The 23,087-nt window shown below is 52.0% G+C and overlaps 1 protein-coding gene across 12 annotated transcripts in view; it reads left to right on the top strand.

Moving 5' to 3' along the window:
- Positions 1-23,087, top strand: part of CTIF (cap binding complex dependent translation initiation factor) — a 303,940-nt gene that overhangs the window by 49,664 nt on the left and 231,189 nt on the right. For all 12 annotated transcript variants that reach the window (XM_082416537.1, XM_082416530.1, XM_082416534.1 and 9 more), the window contains exon 2: positions 22,495-22,695. In XM_082416537.1, coding sequence (XP_082272663.1) covers positions 22,516-22,695 — 180 coding nt within the window. In that variant the 5' untranslated portion in view covers positions 22,495-22,515. The remainder of the gene's footprint in view (positions 1-22,494; positions 22,696-23,087) is intronic.

The following is a 23,087-nucleotide window of genomic DNA, read 5'->3' as shown; positions in this document are numbered from 1 at the left end:
GGCTACTCTTCGTTGTGGTGCGCGGGCTTCTCATTGCAGTGGCTTCTCTTGTTGCAGAGCACGGACTCTAGGCGCGCGGGCTTCAGTAGTTGTGGCTCGCGGGCTCTAGAGCACAGGCTCAGTAGTTGTGGTGCACGGGCTTAGTTGCTCCTCGGCATGTGGGATCTTCCCAGATCAGGGTTTGAACCCGTGTCCTCTGCATTGGCAGGAGGATTCTTAACCACTGCACCACCAGGGAAGCCCAGGATTCTGGGATTTTAAAATGGCAGGCACCTGCCTTCGAGATCCCCCAGTCCAATGCTCTCATTTTACTGACAAGGGGATGAAAGCCAAAGGAGGGGAGGGTCCTGCCCAAGATTTTAGTTAGAATCAGGAGTGGCAGCTGTGTCAGTTCTCTACTGCTGCATAACAAATTATCCCCCAAACAGCACACATTTATCTCCTGCTTTGTGCTGGTTGGAGTCTGGGCTCAGCCTGGCTGGACACTCTGCTTCCAGGGTCTCTCCCAAGGCTGAAGAAGAGGTGTTGACTGAGACTGTGGTCGACTGCGGGAGTATCTGCTTCCTAGCTCGCTGGTACAGTTGTTGCTGAGGTTCAGTTCCTTGGGGCTATTGGGCTGAGGCCTCAGCTCCTCACTGGCTGTTGGCCAGAGGTTGCCCACAGTTCCTGGCCACGTGGGCCTCTCCAGCATGGCAGCTTCCTTCATCAGAGTGTGCGAGCCGAGAAGGCAATGGAGAGTCAGCAAGACAGAAGTCAGTCTTTTGTAAACTGATTACAGAAGTGACATCTTATCATTTTACCATATTCTGTTTGTTCACAGGTAGTCTCTAGATCCAGCCTACACTCAAGAGAGGAGATTACACAGGGCATGGAAAGCAGGAGGCAGGGGTCACTGAAGCCCATCTTAAAGAGTTCCTTACCACAGCAGCCTATAACAGGAAACCTAAGTAACAGTGGTTTAAACAACACAGAGATTTTTTTTTTCTCCCATGGAAAAGGACTCTGGAGGCAGGAACCCAGGACTGGTGTGGGGGCTCTGTAGCCATCAGGGGCCTAGGGTCTTTCTGTCTTTCTGCTTTGCCATGCTTAATGGGTGGCTACTTACTAGCCTCAAAGTTGCCTCATAGTCTAAGAGAGCTGCGGGAGCTCCAGACATCATGCCCACATTCTACACAAGGAGTAGAAAGTGGAAAGGACAAAAGTCATGTGCCGGCTCAGTCAGTCCCTTTAAAGGGTTTCCCACCCATTAACTTTATTTTACATCTCATTGGCTGCTACTATCTGTGAGGGAGGCTGGGAAATGTAGTTTTTATCTGGACACATTGTCTCCCTCAATGTTATAAGGGTTTTGTTAGTAAGGAAGGAGAGACTAGATATTACAGGTTCAACTAGAAGTGTCTGCCACTCTCATAGCTCCACAACCTGAAGGTGGTAAAACCAGGTTTTTGGGTTTCCGTGTGTCGTGTGGGCCCTGTTTCCAGTTCCTGATCTTCTGAGGGGGCGGTGTGAGTGGAACAAGGTCAAGCGTTGAAGGATGAAGTGCAAGTTTAATGTGGGATGAAGCATTGAATGAATAGTTTAATGTATATGTCGACTGGCCGATTTTATTCATTCATTCCCTCCCTCATTCACTGAACATCCATTTGCTGCTCACTTACTCTCTATCAGGCAATAGGAAAGGAGGAAGAAAAAGATGTGAGGGAGACACAGCATCCAAGAGGAAGCAGACATGTGAGTGGATAATTGACCAGTCAACAGATAACTCACCAGAAAACCAGTCCTGGGGAGAAGGGTCTTGAGGGGTGCGTAGGCGTTGTCTGGACAGGAATAAGTCAAGGATGCGGCCTGTGTCCTGGAATGTAGATTCAGCCCCCTGGTCTAAAGGAGGGCCTTGCTGGCCTCTCTCTTCTTGAGCCTGTGAACTTGGGCAGTTTCTGATGAGGAGACCCAACGACCAATGCAACAGACAGACCTCTACCTCCAGCTGGGCCCATGATGGGGTCTCTGTACCCTCTATTCCATTGCTTCAGCTTTTCTAGCCCACCGTCTGGCCCTGGACCCTGCAGCCAAATTCCTTAGACCTCCACTGGCCATGCACCAAGCTCCAGGCTGCTAAATGGTAGGCAAGTAGCATGGGGGACAGGGAAACCCCGGCTGAGGTGACTGGGGAATTGGCAGGTGGTTCTGGGGTCTTACCACGTTGCCAGATTTCTCCTGCTTGGCAACGACAAGTGTTTTTCATACCTTGGTTGTCTTAATAAGTCACAAGAGAACAAATGAAAACCATACAATTTAGTCTGTGAAATTCTGCTCATTCATGTTTAAGAAGGCTTCAGAAGCCTTGGTGTGAAGGAAGTTAGAAGTGTGATGTCATTAGCAAGGTGGGGGAAGGTGTGGTGGGCACCTCTCAGTGCCGAGGCTGACGTGGCACCGTCTGATGTGCTCAGAAATGCCTGGAGCCTGCCGCCCTCCACACCATACGCAGAAGTAGGCGAGGGAGCCCACAGGGCAGCAGGGGAGCTGGGAGTAAGGTCATGGCATGTGCCATCTCAGTGCATTTAAAATGTTAAAATCAGAACTTGAGAACATATTTCCCTTTGGTATTTTGCCAGCAGAAGAATCTACTGCCAGGAGGTTTGTGTAATCATGGAACCCAGAGCAAGAACGAGGATAGTAGCGCCAATAATGAAAACAGTGGCATATACTGACTGTATCAAAGCATTCAACAGGAGTTACAAGGGCTTTATGGGGATTATTTCTTGGTCCCCACCTCCAACCCCCAGCCTTCTTCCCAGGGACGGGGGCGGGTGGTGGGGAACACCCCCAGTAATGCTCTCATTTCCCACCTCTGGCTCTGCACGAGGTCAGCAGATTTCTAGATTAAGCGGTGACGCACAGGGTGACAGATGGACAGCACGCTGTCCACCCAGCAGGGGCCCTCGTGCATTGCCAGAGAAGAAAATGACCTCTGTGCCAGACAGCTCATGGCTGTGGAAAGGCCTTGCAAATAAGGCAGTGTCCCTGCCGGAGGGGTGTTAGCAGAGGGCTCTGCTGGCCTGGCGCGTGGCAGGTGCCTCGCAGCAGGGGGCTGCCCTCCGCGTGACCAGCCGCCTGAGTCTGGGTTGGCAGAGGCTCCACCCAGCCAGCGTTCTAACCTGGTGATTAGGCCGGAGGGACCCCGCAGCCAACTTTTTTTTTCTCTTAAACCAAACTTTGTTTCTTCTTACTTATAAAAAGACCAAAAGCTTATTTTTGAAAAAAAAGAGGAAAATACAGAAAGGGTAGTCCTAATTCTGCCTCTGAGAGATGTTTTAGGATATTTGTTGTTTGCAGTCATTTTTCTGTGCATTTTCATGTGATTGAGATCCTAGCGTACATAAAAATGTGGTTTTTTTCCCCCATCACATGGCAACATGAACACTCCTATGTTACTACAGCCCTTCACAAATTCCTGGGGGCAAGAAATCCATGGGGCGGCAGCCCCAGTGGACCCGTCTCTGTTGCTGGGTATGGCGGCATCTCAGTGCCCAGCAGTCTGTTCCCCCTCCACGCCAGCTCCTTTCCTGCTCAGCCAGGCCCCTGCACTTCCCTGGTCAACAGGGCACCTGGCTAGTTCCTAAGGGAATTAGGAGACCCTCCTCCTTCTAGAGTCTGGGCAGTGCCAGGTACACCCATTATCGGGAGGCTGGGCAGCGCCTGTGTCCTGGACAGATGGGTGAGACCCTCAGCGTGGTGATGGCTCTGAGAAGTGGGTGCCCTGGCCCCTTCTCACAGCCTTTCATTGCGGGGGTGGTTCCTGAGCCAGCATAGTGTTCCCCAAAGCTTTCCAGCCTGTGATACCCACAAAGTGGCCAGTCCACTTTGAGTATGTGAGGCCAGAAGAGGGCCGCTCACCACGTTGACAACCAATGCGTCCAATAATACCCTGGACCTGTTTCCCTCACTGTCAGATGGACACGGTAACAGCATCTGTGGGAGTGAGCACTAAATGCAGTAAAACGTGAAGTGCACTTAGAAGGGTGTCTGGCACACAATAGGTGTGTGCTGTCACTAGCAGCTGCTATTTGGGAGCTCGTGGGCGGCGGGGAGCTGGGACCAGCAGGGAAGCAGCACGGATGCTGTAGATGAGTGTGCGATGCCTGGGCTGAGCGAGCGGCTGTGCTGATACGCACACCTGGGTTCAGGTTCAACCGGTTGCTAGTTACTGTCTCACCTGTGACAGCTCCACGGTCTGGGCACTTTGCACGGATAATCTCATTTATTGCTCACTCTTCATCCTAGTGGCTCAGCACCACTCATGAGGATGAATTGGGAAAGTGGGGTCTTGCACTCTTTCAGCCAGTGGTGACCCGGGCTGCTGTCGGGGTCATAGGTCCTGACCCACATCTTCCCTCTGGGCCCTCACAACACCAACACGGGGGTTCCCACTGCCAGGCAGAGCAGGGGAGGGAAGGGATGCCGGCTAGAGGCGATGGGACCCAGCAAGTGCTCCCAGGCTGGGACAGCTTCTCTGAAGGCCCTACTGTGAGGGTCACCTTAGTTGAGTTGATACGCCCGTTTGGGCCCAGCATGGTGGTCATATGGCCTGAAGGCTTGGGAAGAAGAGCTGGTTTCCTGTCCCTGCCTCCATGACTGTACATGGGGGCAAAGGCCAGCCCCTACTCCTCAACCCCTTCTGCCCGGCAGGTTGGAATGAGGATTTGGGAGCTGTTTTATGCAGCAAGTTGTGCTGTGCCCAGCTGCCTGGGCTGGCTGCTGTGGTCATCGTGAGAGGAGGCAGCGGCATGGTCCCGGCCCTAGAGGAGGTCAAGGCCTCACGGGATAGCACACAGGCTTGGTGGTGCCTCGGTGATGTGGTCCCTGCACTTGGGGCCTCTCCCCTCCCCCACCCAGCAGACCTCCCGTTCTCCTCCAGGGTCACTCAAGGTAGGTGCTCCCTGACCTTCTCTCCCAGACAAATTATCATTATTTTTGTTTTGCTTTGTTGGGTTTTTTTGTTTGTTTGTTCTTATTGAGGAATAATTGACATATAACATTATGTTAGTTTCAGGTGTACAACATAATAATTCAATACTTGTATATATTGTGAAATGATCACCCAAATTATTAATCGCCATTGTTTATTGAGTCTCTGGTGCATGTTTGATTCTGAAATAAGCACATCAAGTATATGCATCATATATTGATTGCTTATTGTTTGCCTGGGACTGTGCTAATTTTATATATTTTTATATTATCCTCTCAACTGCCCTGTCAAGTTGGGGTTTTTATCTGCTGGGGACACTGAGGCTCCAAGGGTTCAGTACCTTCCTGGAGGTCGTGCAATGTGTTTGTCCACCAGTTACTCTGTGCTGACTCCCGTGTGTGCCTTTGTACCGGTGTCTCTGTGGCTCCTGACAGGAATTCCTACTATGTACCATCTTCTGCCCGCCACCCTGGCGGATCCTCAGGGCAGAAGCCACGTCTCACCTGGTACCCGGGTCCTAGCACGGCGCCTGGCACGCGCTGAGGAAATGGCAGGTGTTTGTTGTGCTTTGAGTCAAGGGTAGAGCCAGAATAAAGGGCACAGGGGTGACCTGAATGGATATTCCTTTTGAGCTCTGACAGCTCAATGTCCGCAGCTGTGTTCCTGGCTTGGCACTACAGATAGATTGGAATGTTGGATACTTTTTTCTCCCTTGGATAGTGCTGGATGATGGACAAATTCTTCGTTACCTTTTGCACCGTAACTAGTTCTTTCATTTTTCCCCAGTATTCCAGCCCTGAGTGGCCTCCTGTTACATCAGTCCCAAGGCAGCTTATCTCATGTTAGTTGCCCTTGACACTGGCGTCCCTGGTGAGGCTGTGACTCTTGCTGAGATCCGAGCAACCGGCCGCTGTCCTCATCCTTGTTGGGCAGGCCCATATCTGGTTCAGTTTTCAGGCTTCGGTCTTCCACTCGGGGAAGCATATCTCAGCTCTGTTTAAATGGATCTATCCTCACCTTGAAGGCTTTAAGCCTGTTGTTTATCCAGCTATAGGAAAAGAAAAAGGACTTTTTTGTTGAAGCAAAGAGGACTTGATCGTGTTAATCTGTGTTCATGTCAGAGGGCCAGCTCTGCAATCCCAGGCTCACAAAAGAAAAATGTGTTTTTCCCCATCTTGATCCAGTACCCTGTAAGACAGATATACTGCCAGGATGCGAGCAGCATGTTTAGATATTGAGAATCAATTTAGCAGTTTCCTGAACTCTGGATATTCTGTCTGCATGCGATAGACATAGTGATTTCTCACATCAGGCTCAGCAAGGGCGTTTCTAGACTCTTACAGGCGATCTGATGGAGAGGCTGTCTTCCCGGGGCCCCCACCCATAGGGAGAGCGTGTAACTCTGAGAAAAACACCTGGCCACCTTCATTTATAAACATGGCACAATATTTTTGGATGGCAGCCTGGGGACCAGCCTGTGGGGAGTGGAAATGCGGTCTCCTGGCAGCTATAAATTAATGGTCCTTCTTTGCCTACATGCACGTTTAACATGGTCCCTTAGATGGCATTGGAAAGAGCCCATCTTCATGGGCTTGTAGGACTATGACTGTTTGTACAGATATGTTCATCTTATTGTTGGGTATGCTCTAAAAGACTGTTTTCTTTTTTTTATCATTGTTGTTGTTTTTTATTGAAGTAGAGTTGATTTACAATGTTGTGCCAGTCTCTGCTGTACAGGAAAGTGACTCAGTCGTACACACACACATATATATATATTTACATTCTTTTCCATTATGGTTTATCACAGGATATTGAATATAGTTCCCTGTACTATACATTAGGACCTTGTTGTTTATCCATTCTAAATGTAATAGTTTGCATCTACCAACCCCAAACTCCCAGTCCATCCCTCTCTCTCCCCCCTCCACCTTGGCAACCACAAGTCTGTTCTCTATGTCTATGTGTCTGTTTCTGTTTTGTAGGTAGGTTCATTTGTGCCATATTTTAGATTGCACATATAAGTGACATCATATGGTATTTATCTTTCTCTTTCTGACTTCCTTTAGTATGATAATCTCTAGTTGCATGTTTTGGTTTTTTTTTAAGCAAGAAAATGTAAGAGAAGCTTAGAGATGGCAGTCTCCTGGAGGTGGCCTGAGGGAGTAAAAAGGAAACACATTGGCACAAATCTCAACTAATAAGGGTTTTAGTCCTGGCTCCATGATTTGGGATGTGTCATGTCACGGCTCTGTGCTTGTGTTTCCTGATCTGTAATATGAGGGAACCAGTTGACCATTTCATTGCTTCTAGGAGACATGATTTTCCCCCCACATGTTAATATCTCTGAAATCAGGGTGCATCTCACTATTGATGGCTGCTAGCCACATGGCAGGTGTGTCACATGGCATAGCTGTCATTGCCTGAGCAGGCGTGAATGTGGTCCTGCTGTTCAGACTGTCATGACCTCAGCTGAATTGGATGTGTCGTTGGTCATCCACCTGTTAAGTGGATTGGCACTCAGAATGTGTTCCAAAAGATCTCACTATAATTTATTATTGACACCAAATGTTACTGTGTACACAGAGGGACATGGAAGCAGTAGTGGGGCATTGATTTGATATTAGAAAAGCAAATATTTGTTGTTGGGGGAAGAACTGCAATTTCATACTTTCTTGTAAAACAACAGGAACTATCAGTCTCATGCATGCCACCAAAGGCAGGAGAAATTCCCAAATCCCTCAGAAGAGATGAAACCACCTCAAAGCTATGTGAGGCTCGTGTGACCAATTTGTCTGCATGCAGGCTTGTCATTAAGGCATTATGTCATAGTTTAATTGGCAGCATTTTTTCTTTTCTTTGTGGCTCATAAAATAATGGTGGGTCTTAGAATTGATGACTTGGCTTTCTAAGGTTTCTCCTAGTTTTAATATCTAGTAGTTTTATTTGCATTTTTTGGTCAGTTAGAACAAACTAATAAAAATAACATTCGTCCCATGTGTTGGTGCTGCGCCTCTGCGGCCCACAACACTTAACTCATGATATCAATTGCCTGGTTACTTTCCTGTTTGTTCCTAACACCTAAAGTCAAACTTGAGTAGGTACTTATTAAATGAATGGATGGATGGAAGGATGGATGGATAGATAAATGGATGGAGGGATGGATGGATGGATGATTGGATGGTTGGATGGATGGATGGATAGATGGATGGATAAATGGATGAATGGATGAATAAATGGATGGAGGGATGGATGGATAGACAGATAAATGGATGAATGGATGAATAAATGGATGAAGGGATGGGTGCATGGATGGATGGATGGATGGGTGGGTGGGTGGATGGAATGGATGGATGGATGGATGGATGGAGCTGCAGGAAATGCAGTCTATCTTTGGTGAAGCAGCAGAATCCCTTCTAGGGAAGCTGCAAACATTTCTGTCAGATTTAGGGGGAATCTGGACTCAGGTTTTTAGGCTTTTTGTTGATATTCTTTTATTCACTTATAGTCTTAGTTGATTCTTACAACTATAGTTTCCTCTGGGTAGGTCTCTAAGCTACTCAGCCAGAGATTTGAACCCAAGGCAATTATCTTGGGACCAACTTGTGTAAATACACTAGTTTTTTAAGCGACTTTATTGAGATATAATTCACATACCATACAGTTCACCTATTTAAAGTCTACAATTAAATGCTTCTCAGTATAATCACAGATATGGGCAACCACAGTCAATTTTAGAACACTTTCATCACCTCAGTAAGAAACCCATACCCTTTAACTATTGCCCTCCTGCCCACCTATTCCATCCCCTCACCCACACATTAGTGGGTACCCTAATCACCCACTAATCTACTTTCTGTCCCTATAGATTTCCATATTCTGCACATTTCGTAAGAATGGGATTGTGTCATCCGTGGTCTTTTGTGACTTTCACTTAGCACAATGTTTTTAAGGTTCATCCACACTGTAGCATGTATCAGGACTTCATTATTTTTTATGACCGAATAATATTCCATTGCCTGAATATACCACATTTTGTTTATCTATTCACCAGTTGTCAGACATTTGGGTTGTTTCCATGTTTTTGTTATTATTAGTAATACTACTAGACTTCCCTGGTGGCACAGTGGTTAAGAATCCGCCTGACAATGCAGGTGACACGGGTTCGAGCCCTGGTCCAGGAATATCCCACATGCCGCAGAGCAACTAAGTCCATGCTCCACAACTACTGAGCCTGCACTCTAGAGCCCACCAGCCACAACTACTGAGCCGCGTGCCACAACTACTGAAGCCCATGTGCCTAGAGCCCATGCTCCGTAACAAGAGAAGCCATCGCAATGAGAAACCCGTACACCGCAACGAAGAGTAGACCCCGCTCGCCGCAACTAGAGAAAGCCTGCATGCAGCAGTGAAGACCCAACGCAGCCAAAAGTTAAAAATAAATAAATAAAATAATAATAAAAACATTTACGTACAAGTTTTTGTACGGACATGTATTTTCATTTCTCCTGGTTATATATATATATATATCTAGGAGTAGAATTGTTGGGTCTTATATTAACCCCATGTGTAATCATATGAGGGACTACCAGACTGTTGTCCAAAGCAGCTGCATCATTTTTCATTCCCACCATCAGCATATGAGGGTTCTAATTTCTCCACATCCTCACCCACAGTTGACTCAGTGATTTGTAAGGGCCTTTCTACTTCTAAGCTCCCAGGATTCTGGAGTGAAATCCATTGACTGTTGAGACAATGGAGGCCCTTTTCTGGCTTTGTATATCCCTTTCTCCCATCTCAGCAGAGTTTGCAGAGGGCTGTGGGGAATTTCTCAGTTAATTATCTGCCAGTTAACCACTCAGCCTGCTCCCTGTGGCTGTAACTGGCTACAGACTGCTCCTGCTGTGTGCCCGTAAAGAGGTGATCTGCCGCTACCACACTCTAGTGAGGGAAATGAACTGCAGGGATAATGGGAAATAGAGCCCAATGACTGTGATGGCCTAATAAGATCAGCCATCTGGGATCTGCCACCAAGTGGGTTCTCTCTTCTCTCTGCAAGGCATCTGGCTGCATCTGAGAGTCCTTGCTGCAGCTGCCCCACTCTAGCCCCCAGGGAGAGCTCCTAGGTCACAGAGGCCCTCCCACCGGGAGTCCACAGTCCTTCCTTCCATCTTCTGTGGAATCCTACTTTGTGCCAGGCCCTGGAAGTATATTGATGGGAGAGACAAAATGATCACGTCCGCAAGAACACACACTCTAGTGGGTTCCAATGGGAGTGATCTGGAGGTCAGATTTTCTGGCTGCCTATTTCCCTAATTATGTGACCTCAACATGTCCCAGAGAGAAACACTTGGGGGAAACCAACCCCAGGAAAACTACTGTACCTGAGCCTTCAACATGGCCGTGGCCAGCAGCCCTCATCTCTGGTGCGGCTGTCATGGCCGAGATCTCAGTAGTTGGGCTCCGTGTTCTACAAGGTAACAGCCGTAGCCAGCAGATGTCTGTGGTCTGCAGAGCTTGGCTTTCCCGCCCCCTCTCTCCAGAAGAAGTCCCTGTAGCACGTAGGACTTCCATCCCTTCCATCCAGTCCCTTTCCTCTTCATCCCTCAGAGCTTCTGCCCCATCACAGCACAAGCTGGTGGGAACAGTCAGTGATTTATTGGCTCGTGCCACAAAGCAGTGGGACTCTGAGCTGCTGCTGGTCCTGGGGAGACGCCTGGGGCTGGAGTCAGGACGCCTGGGTTGCAGTCTCTCCTGTCGCTAAGCCACAGGCACATTGCTTCAGGGTCCCCACGTGTAAGAGGGAGGTGGTGACACACACCTGTCTCCCTCATACACAGGGTGATTGAGAGGCGACTGGCAGGGTGGTGCTGGGCTGTGCAGACCCAAGGGCAGGAGGCCCAGAGCCCCCCTCCCAAGCCTGGAGAGATAATTTCAGATCTGATTCAATAGTTCATATCTGATGGTAGCTTACTCTCTTATCCTGTGAAAGGCACAAAGCCTTGACCTGGAGCAGTTCAGGGCCCACTTCAGAAGTGACCGTGGGGAACAGCAGCTCATGGGGGATGTTGGGCAAGGATGGGAACGTTGAGTGGGTAGAGTGCTGGGATCCTGGCTTCTGTTTTATCAGAGTAACCGTATCTTGGAGCCCCTCTGTTTGGGTTCAAGTCCTGACTCAGCCAACCTCTTACCAGATGACCTTGGGCAATTCCTCTCTGCCTCGGTTTCCTAATTTGTACAGTGGGGACAAAAAGGTGCCTACATTATAGGATTGTCTTGAGGATTAAAGTAATATATGACAAGCATTTAACATAGGGTTTGGCACATAGTAAATGCTCAGTAAATGCTGACTGTTATCTTTTCTATATCGGGGCAGCCGGGCAGCTGTGTATAATTTAATTTGAACAATAAGTATGGTATTAGAGGAAAGTAGTTTGGAAACCAGCGATCTGTGGGGAATACAGTATTGATGGTTTGCCTTCCTGCTTCAGTAAAGGTCAAAGGCAGCTGGCCCTGAGCAGGAGCAGCCCTCTTGGTGTCCTCCAAACAAAGGCAGGGGCAGCATGGGCCACTCCAGGAATCAGGGGTCTGGTCTTCCATTTTCCGTGGTTTTACACTCCCGGGCTCTTGCTGTTCAGTTCTGCCTGTGGTTCCTGGAGGAATGCAGGGAGAGTGATAAGAGCCTGGGCACTGGGTCAAGTTCGAGATTCCTGTGGTTGCTGTCCCGTGGGCCTCAAGCACTGTGTGTGATACATGCAGGCTACTCAGCCAAACAGGGGTCCACGCCCAGCCTACTGTACTAGCTGATTCCGCTGCTAACGTGCCACCCGTCTCTGCCTACCGGCAGCCAGCAGCTGCCTGTCTGTTAATACCAAGGGGACAGAGCATCAGTTACCTGCTGTCCATTTTCTAATTTCTGGGAATCCAGCATCAAATACTCAATGATTAACTGAAAGTCTACAGTGGGCTCAGGTCTGGCTCCCAGGGCACAAGGGGAAGAGCAGACACGTCCTCGGCCTCTAAGAGCTTGTAGTTTAGCTGAGGAAGGAGGCAGCCCCTCAGACCACTTCAGGGCTGAGCTGGAGTGTGGTGGAGGCATCACAGGAGCAGTGGGACAGCCCTGTCCTTTTACCTGGACCTCCCTCAAGACACCCAGGAGGGGCACCCCTTTCCCTGGTCAGAGTTTGGGGGTACACTGCCTTCTGTGGTTGACTATTTTCTTTGTTTCCAGTGCAGCCCAATCCCTGCAGAGTGACACAGTCTCCCTATAATAGCTCTGTGGCCTGTCTTCAGCCAGGTTAGGGTAGTGTCCTGCTGGTCTGGAAACCTCCCTCTTTGCAGTGACTTTGCATATTTCAATTTTGGACTGTCATGTACTGATTTCACATTGTAACTCCCAGGGGACAGTCCTTGTTCTTGATTTCCAAGTTCTTAGGGACACTCCTCATTTTTGTGGTCATAGACCATCTACAGTTTCTTTCTTGTAGCGAGGGGGTCTCAAACGTGGATGTCTGTGAGGGCCAGGCCGGTAACATGTGAGTGAGTGGAGCCGTGTGAGAGTGATGGCTGTAGGCCGTGGGGAGACATTAGGGAGCATTGGGGTCTGTGGAGAACTGGTGATCACGTGCCCTGTCTGAAGGGCTCAGCCCTGCTTAGCTCTAGCTGACGCTTGTAATGTTGGGAGGCAGGCCAATATTGCTGGATCTCACAGTCTTTCAAGAAAATCAGAAATGTGGATTTTTATGTGAAATCCTTTGTTTTATAAAATTGGTTTGAATATTTAAAAAATACCGGACAGACCAAACGAAATACACTGTGGTCCTGACATGGCCCCTAATGAGCATTTGCAGTCTCTGCTTTGTGGTTATGCTTCTGTGTGGGAAGAGTTGGTCATCCACAGTGGCAGGGGACAGAGGCTGAAGGGCCCAGTGAGCAGCTTCTGTGGGTGTTCTGAGGGACAGGCTCACTGTGAGCTGGGGTAGTCAGGGTGGCGTCCAGAGGTGGGCTTGATCGAGGGGTCCTGGAGGATGAGGAGGGGAGAGGGAAGGGATGCAGTTCTCGGAGCCAGCTCTGTCTTCCCAGCCGTGAGGCCCACAGGGTCACAGCCCCTCAAGGGACAGGCTTCCGAGACCCCCGCCAGTGTCTCTGAAACCACTTGGTACTGTCACTGCTCCAGCTGGGTTGGTTCAGGAAGCTGTTGCCAGGAGGGAGCAAGATGACTGGGGACCTTGGTTACCCCGAGAGAGACACTGGAGAGAGAGTGTCACCTGAGAAGGAAGGCCTGGGTGCTGGCCACCGGGCTTGGAGGAGCTTTGTGGCCTTCACCTGAGGTGCTCTCCCAGGTGCATCGCCGGGTTCAGAGCAGGACACCTCTGGTCTCTGTTCCCAGCACTCTCCGAGTGAGTTTCCACTCTTTGTCCGTCAACTCAGAAGCTTTTCAAGGCTGATGGCGGGGCCCATACGCTCCACTTCTCATGCGTTTTCACTTAATCCTCCCAACATTTTATGAGATGGTACTTTTATCATCAGACTACTTTAAAGATGAGGAAACGGGCTGCCCAAGGTTACAGAGCTTGGTTTAGCCAGCATTGGAACCCAGAATCATCATGTTTCCCTATCTTAGGAGTAGGAGGCAGGGAGGAAGCCGCCTGACTCCAGCCAAGGATGGGGCTGGCCAGCCAGTGACCCTGAGGCCTGTGACTTCCTTGCCCCCTCCAGCCTGTGGGGCATGACATACAGCAGGTGCTCAGTACCTGTTGAGGTAAATTGCCTTAAGGAAGCTCTAGAATGTGGTGGGAAGAAGTGGGAGTCTTGGTTCTGGGACCAGGTGACCCTGGAGGCTGGTGGAGCGGGGGATGGGACAGGTCCACCCCCAGCACCCTTGACTGTAGTGTTCTAAGAGCTGGGAGGGGGCTGGAGGGGAGCCTGGGCCCAGCAGCAGTGGGCAGAGGAGCTGGGGAGGCCCACTCTCGGGGAAGGAGCACGCTGGACTGTGTGTGAGGGGTCTGGGGAGCCGGAGGCCCGCCTGCTGTCAGGGCTTGGGACGGTGAGAGGTATCGGGTGAAGCGGGGCCCCCAAAGACCATGAAGTCTTGTCAAGACAAGATAAAAACCCATAAAAAATTCAAGATCAGGATAAGAGTTGGGTGACAGCGCAAGGCGGGGGTGTGAAGGTGTCAGGAAGCAGCCTGTGCTCAGCCAAGGGAGCGGCTGGGGACTCTGGACCTGGAGCCCGGTGGAGGCTCCTGTTGACCCTGGGGGCTGGAGGGGAGGGCAGATATGGACGGCAGGAAGGTCCAGGGATAATGCAGGGGCTGGACCTCAAGAGCCCACCCTGGATGCCCTTCTGCCCATTGGTCCGGGCTCGTCTGCTGGTGCGGAGGCCTCTGCAGGGTCGGGGGAGTGACTGTTTCAGGATATTTTCTCCAGAGGAAGTCCCAGTCGGGAGACTGGAATCTGATGGGGTGTGTCCCGTGCAGGGACTGCTGTGGGTGCACCCGCTCCCTCTCCCCGCGACCCCCTTCTCAGGTGCCTCTCCAGGTGCTACCACGGTGGGCATGCTGAGGAGAGAAGGGTTCACAGCGTCTCTCCTGTCTTCTTGGCTCACAGTGGCCTGAGCCCTCACTGTGAAAACCAGTCCAACTCCTCAGTTACTCCTAGAGGCTGCTCTGGGGAGGGAGCGGCAAGGCCCGGGCCCATTGGTCTCTCCATGGAAACTCTGAGAGATCCACAGGGCTTGGCCCAGGGCCCTGCATGGAGTGAGGGTTCAATCGGGTGTGAAAATGATGCAATGATTTGGGGGTTGTCTGTTATTTAGGAATAACTGTCTGATGTTAATGACTGTAACCCAGAACTGCACTTGGGGTCCAAAGACGTTGGCAGTCACTGGGGGAGGGGAGAGGTGACTCAGCTCAGCAGGGGGTCTCTGGGGATGGCAGACTCTCGGGCTTGGGGACCTGCATTACGGGTGGGCTCTATCCATAGGCATCCGAGTAGTTTCCAGCAGGCCCTCCCCTTCTCTGGGCTCCAGTGTCCTCATCTGCTCAGTAAAGGGGCTGGATTCTCTAAGATCTACTGAGGTCACGGGGCTTAGATTTCAGAAGCCCCTCCAACTTGTTGAGAGCATTTGGGTATGTCTGGACCCGCAGCTCGGCCCTGTGGGACTCTAAGCAAGTGCTCTTATGTGTTCCTGGTGCCGAGAGCCCAGGGTGGAGGTGGGTGGTCCCAGGGTCCACAAATAAATATTAATTCAGCCTGTCGAGGTCCTGCCTGGCCCTAAGTGGGCCATGAGAGAAACTGCCCCTCTCCCAGGGAGCTGGCCAGCAGGCCAGAGGATCAGGATGGAGAATCCAGCCATTTTCCAACCAGGGTGGAAGAGCTGAATAATGGATAGAAGGGATGTGACAGGTTTTCTAGATCTTGGCTATTCCAAGCCAGGTCCTCTGACCAGCAGCAACATCACCAGCTGGGAGCTTGTTAGAAATGCAGCCTCTCAGGCCCCACCTGGGATCCACTGAATCCGAATCTGCATTTTAACAAGAGTGCCTGTGATCGCCGCACACAGGAAAGTTTGGGAAGCACTGCTCTGGCCCACTTTTCATAAACTCTTTCGACCACGCCTCACAGAAAGAAATACATTTCCATGGTGTATTTAGATGAGACAAAAGTTCCATGAAACAATTGTTCCACTTACAATGTGTGTTAACTCACTGGAATTTTCAACTTAGTTGTATAATTTTAATGCTGAGATCATGAGTTTGCCTTACACTAAGTTTATTTTGCAGCCGCTAAACCGCCGAGACCTGCAGTTTGAAAAACACCGCCCTAGCTAACCCCCATCTGATGTTTGAGTAACAGAGGGTTACACCGGTGTCACACATGTAGAGGACACCTGGTGTCCTGACTCCTGAGACGGTAAACGATGCTGATTTGTGAGGTCGCCTCCAGCTCTGAGTGTTTCTAAACTTTTCTACTTCTGGTGCTTGGGGGCCTGAGGCTCCTGTACACAGAGGCCTCCCCTGAATCCCCCTGCTTTCTTTGGCGAACACCAGCGTGGCCCAGAGTCCCCAGGCCACCACTGACACGAGTGGCCGAGCCTGAGGGCTGCAGGTTGGGGGGAAAGGCGTTCTGCCTGAGTCCTGTTTATGCAGGAGGTGAGGCATGGGCCAAACTCAGAGGGGTAGGTTGGCTGCAGGATGTTGTGAAGGGGGCTCCCATGGCTTCCTCAGGGAGGGCTGTGGGTGTCCCCCTCCCCTGGCAGCTGGCCTCTCTCCTCCCACACTGGAAGCGGGAGGCCTGGCCCGGCCCTGCCCTGCCGTGGGGGCTGCCTGACACAAAGGAGAGAGCCCTCCTGCAGGCTCTGGGTGTGGGTGGCAGTTGCCAGCACTGCGTTGGCGAGGGAAGGGGAGAAGGGTGGGCCTCGTGTGTAACGGTCACCAGGAGCGACTGCTGGAGGGGGTCCGGGCTGGGGGAGCGAAGCTGTGCTGGTGGAGACGTGGTGGGTGGAGGCGATTCACCACCAGGAGAGCGCCGCTGACTGGCAGGGCCCTGCCGCCCACCTACAGCTCAGATGTGCCTGTATCCATCTGCGGAGTTGCTGTCCTCCCGGGCTGGATGGACAGACCCATGAGTCCCCAGGCCACTGAGCTCAGGAGCCCAGAGCGAGCCCCCTACCGCACTGCACAGCTCCCCGCAGACGGCCTGCGGGCCAGGTGGCCGGGCCCCTTACGGAACGCCGAAAAATGAGCCCTGGTCTTCCTCTCTGAGGTCCCAGCTGAGCTGTGTGCTGAGGGCCTGCGGGGAAAGGGTCCGAGGAAGGGTGAGGGGCGCGGGGCTGCCCTTTCAGGACCCGGAATGACGGATTCCCCAGGGAATAGCTAGCAGGCAGCGAAACAGAAGAGTCTCATCTGGTTGGCAGGTCATGGAATTGGTCCTGCGGATTCGGGGAGGAGGTGATATGCCTCTAACTCCTGGCTGTTCTTAAAGGGATTGGCTAAATTTACAGCTGCTAATGCCTTTTGTCACTGGGCGGGCGGGAAAGGATGCTGAGAGGGCTGGGACGGTTCCAGCTTCTTGTCTCTGGGCCCTACCTTTTCCTCCAGACCCCTGGCCCCTGATGTAGCGCTGTGAGCCCCACGACATGAAAGGCGGGCAGGCCCAGAGGATGGGGGGAGCGAGATTCCTGACCTCGGGCAGAGCCCGCCGTGTCAGCTGAAGCACCTTTGCTGAGTGCTGGTTTCCCAAGGAAGCCACACCACTCTGCAGCCTCAACCCCTCCGTGCCCCTCCTTCCGCTGTGCCCACCCAGGCCCCGCCCTCTCGCCTGCAGGCTCTGGGCTGCCTGCCCTTCACAGCAAAGTGCGGCCTCAGCGCTTCTCCCACTCCTGCTGTCTGCCTTTTTGTTCCTCGGCATCCATCACCTGGCAGGGAATGGGGGCAGGGCGGGGCGAGGAGGGGAGCCAGGAAGGCTGCAGGGCGTGTTCCTGGGATCTGGGCTCAGCTCTGCATGCTGCATCCTGGATGGCTGCAGCCGGGGGAGGTGTCTCTTCTCCTCTTCCACCCTCTCCTCTCTTTCTTCCTCCTCTGGTCCCATCCCCCCCTATCACTTTCACTGATCATTAAAACCTAAGCTCCTCTTGCTGGCTCTCAGCTTAGCCAGCGGCCCAGCTGTTTGGGGGTTTCCCATCCTGATCTTCCTGTGAATGAGAAACGGAGCCAGGAGGAGACCCCAAAGCACAGGCAGGAAGGGAGCAGAACAAGTCCTGGAGGAAAGCATCCCTTTATTTCCCTGTGTCTCCACCAGCCTGAAAGTTCACTCTGTGCCTCCTCACTCTTTTTACCTTAAAAATGCGGTGGAACTTCTAAGCTTATACCCCAAAGAATTGCAAACAGGGACTCAAACAGATACTTGTACACCCATGTTCATAGCAGCGTTAATCACAGTAGCCAAAGGTGGGAACAACCCGAATGTCCACTGATGGATGAATGGATGAACAAAATGTAGTTCATACATACAGTATATGATTGTAACACAGTGTATTATTCAGCCGTAAAAAGGTGTGAAATTGTGACACATTCTACAACATGCATGAATCTTGAAAACATTATAAGTGAAATAAGCCAATCACAGAAGGGTAGATATTGTATGATGCCACCAAAATGAGGTACGTTGAAGAGCCAAATTCAGAAGAGACAGAAAGTAGAGTGGTTGCCAGGGGCTGCGATGGGGGATGGGGAGTTGTTTGATGGGCGCAGGGTTTCTGTTTGGAATGATGAAAACGTTCTGGAAATAGATAGCGGTGATGCTCACACAACATTGTGAATGTGCTTAACGCTACTGAGTTGTACACTTGAAAATGGTTACAATGGTACGTTTTGTGTCATATGTATTTTACCCCTATAGAAACTGGGGGATTGAGTGCCCGGCTGATAGCCAAGGAGATGGATAATGTAGCTGCACTCCCTCTCTCCCTCCTCCCTCTTCTCTGCTAAAGAGATAAAGCTTGGGTCTCTTCTACTGAAGGAGGGACCTGAACCCTGGTTGGGGCTCATTCTAGAATGTAGAAATGAGCCCAAGAACAGGAGTCCCTGCGGAGAGTAACACGGAAGGAGGGAGAGCTGGCAAAGGGGTATCATGGATCTGGTCACCACTGTGGGCAGCTGGGCCCAATCCACTGGGACCCGCTGAGGGACCATGAGGAAGCCGCCTCCATTGTTATCTCAGAGACCAAGAGGGAGTGTTTGTCCCCGTCCAGGGCTGCCCCAGGGGCTGTTAGCTCCTCCCACTTCTAGGATGCAGGGACCAGGTGCCAGGTGGGCGCCTGCAGGTACTGCTGGTGTGTGTCAGAGGAGCCCTGGGCCGAAGGCGCTCAGGGCAGCGGAGGGGAGGTGCTGTCAGGCTACATGTGTGAATCTGACTGGGCAGCAGTGACTGCAGCAGGAGGGGGCCTCCAAGGCAAGTGACCAGTGTGGGACATACTCCTTTTCCCTCTGGGCACCGAAATTCTCCAGGGTGGGAATGTGTCTCAATGCCTGTCTCTTTCCTCAGTGAGCCAGTGAGGGGTGATTTCTGCCCCCGGGCTCCCTGACAGGACGGTGGTGTGGCCCCGTGACAGACCCGCAAGAGCCTGGGAGCGGCCAGCAGAGCAGGACGGAGACTGCTGCTGCAGGCCGAGCCTCTTGGAAACGCTCCTGTCTAGTTCCTACAGAAGCCAGCCCTCTGCCTGTACCCGTGACGTGTGCCAGAAGCCTGTGATAAGATCTTAAGTCTTCGAGGAATAATAGGCGCGGCCTTAGATACTGGCTTTTTTCTGCAGGCGGCTCCTTTTCAGCCCTCTCTGGACACCAGCCTTATCCCATCCCCCTGAGGCCGCCCGTCTGCCCAGGATCCTGCACTGAGCTAGGCACGGGGCCCAGCTCTCTAGAGCCTGCAGCCCAGTGGGGGTTAAGACGTGCACACGGACGCACACAAACACACACACACACACACACACACACACACACACACACACACAGAGCACTTGAGGGATTCCCTGGGCTTTCAAAGGGCAGTGGGGAAAGGCGAAGTGGGAGATGTCCTGAGGGCCTGAGCAGGCTGCCAGGAGGCGGGATGAAGAGGCAATGGGGAGTCACTGGACCTGGAGCTCTGCCGTGAGAACTTGAGCAAGTTACTTAACCTCTCTGAAACTCAGTTTTCTCTTCTAAGGAGTATAATTATATCGATTACACAGAGCTATGGTGAGGGGTAAGTGGACAAAGGCATATGGAGTGCTGAGGAGAGTGCCTGGCCCACGATACACGCTCAGTACACATTAGCCTTTCCTGCTATTAGGGGTTGCCGTATCCATGCCCCTAGGCCGAGGCTGGGTGAATCCTTTGCCCACTGGCCGCTATTAAAGCTAATTGCCCGTTGGGCTAATTACCTGTTGGCTCTAAGGTTCTAGCACTCCGTGAGTGTTAGGACCCCGAGATTTGGCAAGTGGAGGGAAGGGGAAAGTGACTCTGGGTGAGGGACATAGTGTGAGCAAAAGCACAGAGAAGTAAAAGCATCATGTGTTAGTGGTTTATTGCCGTGTAACAAATTACTACAAACTTAGTGGCTTTAAATGATGCCCGTTTATCGTCTCACAGTTCTGGAAGTCGGAAGTCCTGCTCGGTATAGCAGAAGGCTGAAATCAAGGTGTCGGCCAGACTGAGTTCTGGTCCGGAGGCTCTGGGGGACGAAACCTGAACCCAAGCTCATTGGTTGTTGGAGAATTTACTTCCTGCAGTTGTAGGACGGAAGCACCTTTCCCTTGTGGGTCGTTGACCAGCCATTGCTCTGAACCTCTAGAGGCCGCCCGTGATCCTTGCCCACGCCCCTCCTTCTTCAGGCCAGCAACGCTGTCTCTACCTCCAGCCCCGGATTTAGGGGGCTCGTGTGATTGGATCAGGCCCTCCTGAATACTCTTCCTCTCTTCAAGTCTGCTGATTTGGAGTTTAATTATATTTGCAAAATCCCTTCCCAGGAGTTCCTAGATTAATGTTTGATTGAGTAGCTGGGGGAAGGTGTACACTCAGGACCCTCTTAGGGGGTCTACCTGCCACACACGGCTTGTACCTGGGACAAGGAGCAGAGTGGCCAGGGGGCTGGAGGGAAGCACAGGCAGCCATCGGAGCAGGTGGATGTTGGTGGTGGGAGGGATGTAAGGCCACTGTAGGCCTTGAATGGCAGGTGCAGGAAGGGGCGTTGGACATCCCCACCCCTACCCCCTGCTGTAGCCCTGCACCACTAGGCATGCTTATTTCAATCTGAGCAAACTACCTGCACACTCACTGCCACCCAGGCCTCCACACCTGGCTTCCCTCACCCAAGCCTGAAACCTCAGACTCCTCCCTCTGGGGCAGGCGGACAAATCCATGAGCCCTAAGGCCACTGAGCTCAGGAGCCCGGCGCACACCCGCTACAGCTGGCCTGGGGTCCAAGGGAGGCTGGGTCTCATGCAGCAGCCGAAAGCCAAAACCTGAGTCAGGAAACCAGCTGGAGAATGTGTGTCTCCCCAGGGAGTTCTTCCTCCCCATGGTCCACACAGACTCCGGGGAGCCTGGCGAGGGTGTGAGGGAGTCAGCATTCACAGTCTCAGCAGCATTTCTGGAACCCAGCAGGCCATTCCTTGCGCTGTTTTGGATTCATTACCGTTAAAAATGCAACAAGCCCTTAATTTTTGGTGAATAACTGTGTCCTAAAAAGGCTCTCAGTAATCCGAGGTTTTGAAATGCAAGTGTTCCTTTGAAAATACTGGGATGTTGCCTTTATTATCTACAGTACTGTTCTAGATGCCCGCAGCCCTTTGTGGTCTCAGAGCCCCGTGCATATGTTACGTGGGTCTTTGTGTATCTAATGGTGGTGGTTGGGTAGAAGACTGTTGTACTAGTTCTGATGGTGAAGCCATGTGCAGCCTCTGCTTCCTCTGCTGAACGGGCTTCCCTGTGGAGAGCACTGATTTCCAGACAATGGAAGGGACACCAGACAAGCTTTGAAGCCCTTTCCAATCAGGCCTAGAGCCTGTCCAGAGGAAGGGGGAGGTCCCTGGTGGGAAGGGACCTAGTGGTGAGAATGGTTCTAGCTTTCCCAACTTCCAGGTGGATCGGGGGGGAGCTTTGGGAGCAAGCGTGGACAGTGGAGGTGTCCCTGCAGGCCTGGGCCCCTGCAGCGGCTGGGTTAACCCGGTCTAGTTGGGGAGGGACAGCAGTTCTATTGGTGGACTTAAACAGCTATCCCTGGAATGATGGTCACATTATGCCAGGCCCCCCAGGGAGAGGGCCTGAAGGCTGAAGAGGGAGTCATTCTCCTACAGAGGACCATGGCTGGGCCACACCCTCCCAGGCAACCCACCTTGCCTTTCACATTGTATCATTAAAAGCCAGTCACGTCCTTACAGACTGAGTGTAGCGTGTGTCCCAGTAGATGCACCATTAACAGGGCTGCAAGATCATGTTAAGGCCTACAGTCTTCAACTAATTTAGGGATAGCCTGGCGTCCAAAGAGAAAACGTCTCTTTAGAAGGAGGTAATTCTTAGAGGCCCAGGTCCCTTAGAGGGTTTGTGTCTGGGGACCCCTGTACATCTCAATGCTGGGGTCAGAGACGTAGAAGCCTGTGGTCTGTTTTATTCTGCTTTGTGGTGGATTTTGTTAACTCCAAGCTGGGAAGTAGGGTTGGACTTGGAGACTGGGTCCATATTCCGCTTTTTCCTGGGTGGTAAGGTCCGGGTGTGGACTAACGCTCAACATCGCATGAGTTACTGTGTTGGCCGATTAGGCAAATTACCTGCCTTCTCTGGGCCTGAGTCTCCTTCCCCACGCAGGAGGGATCACAGCATCCTCTTGACGCTAAAGGCGAGCTGGTGCCCCACTGACTTCTCAGGATGTTGGGAGACCAGGACAGCAGGCTGGATGAGGGAATGCTTCCGGGCGGGGGAGGAGTTCTCAAGTGGGGTCACCATCTCTGCCTCCAGCTGTGCCTCACAGAGCCCATCTGTTCTCTGTACCCCGCAGCCCAGGCCCCTGAGCGGGAGGATGGAGAACTCCTCAGCAGCGTCGGCCTCCTCCGAGGCCGGGAGCAGCCGCTCCCAGGAGATCGAGGAGCTTGAGCGGTTCATCGACAGCTACGTGCTTGAGTACCAGGTGCAGGGGCTGCTGGCCGACAAGACGGAGGGGGACGGCGAGAGTGAGAAGACGCAGTCCCACATCTCCCAGGTGAGCACTGCCCGGGAGGGGGCAGGGCCTGGTCAGGTACGGGGCCTCGGCAAGCTCGAAGTGGGGTAATAAGGGTAAGGGACCCTAATTCCAGGCAGCATCTGATGGCCTGGCCCTAGGTTGCCAAGGTGTGGATGGCCCCACCCAGCAGAGCGTGGGATCCAGGCAGGAGGCCCCTGGCTGTGTGCTCCCAGCCCCTCTGACCCACCTCTACTCCATCCTACCCCGCTGGGCAGCTGCGGCCCAGCCAGACTCACCATTCATGGAACACTCGTTTACTGAGCCCCTGCTGTGTGCTAGGCACTGCTCCCTGTTCTTCACAAGCTCATGTTCTAAAAGAGATCTGGCGATTGTAGCTTATCCAAAAGGCACACAATCAAAAGTCTATCACT

Source organism: Balaenoptera physalus (genome assembly GCF_965194825.1).
Source record: "Balaenoptera physalus genome assembly, chromosome: 12".
NCBI lineage: Eukaryota > Metazoa > Chordata > Mammalia > Artiodactyla > Balaenopteridae > Balaenoptera > Balaenoptera physalus.
This window is presented reverse-complemented; position numbering and strand designations above follow the sequence as displayed.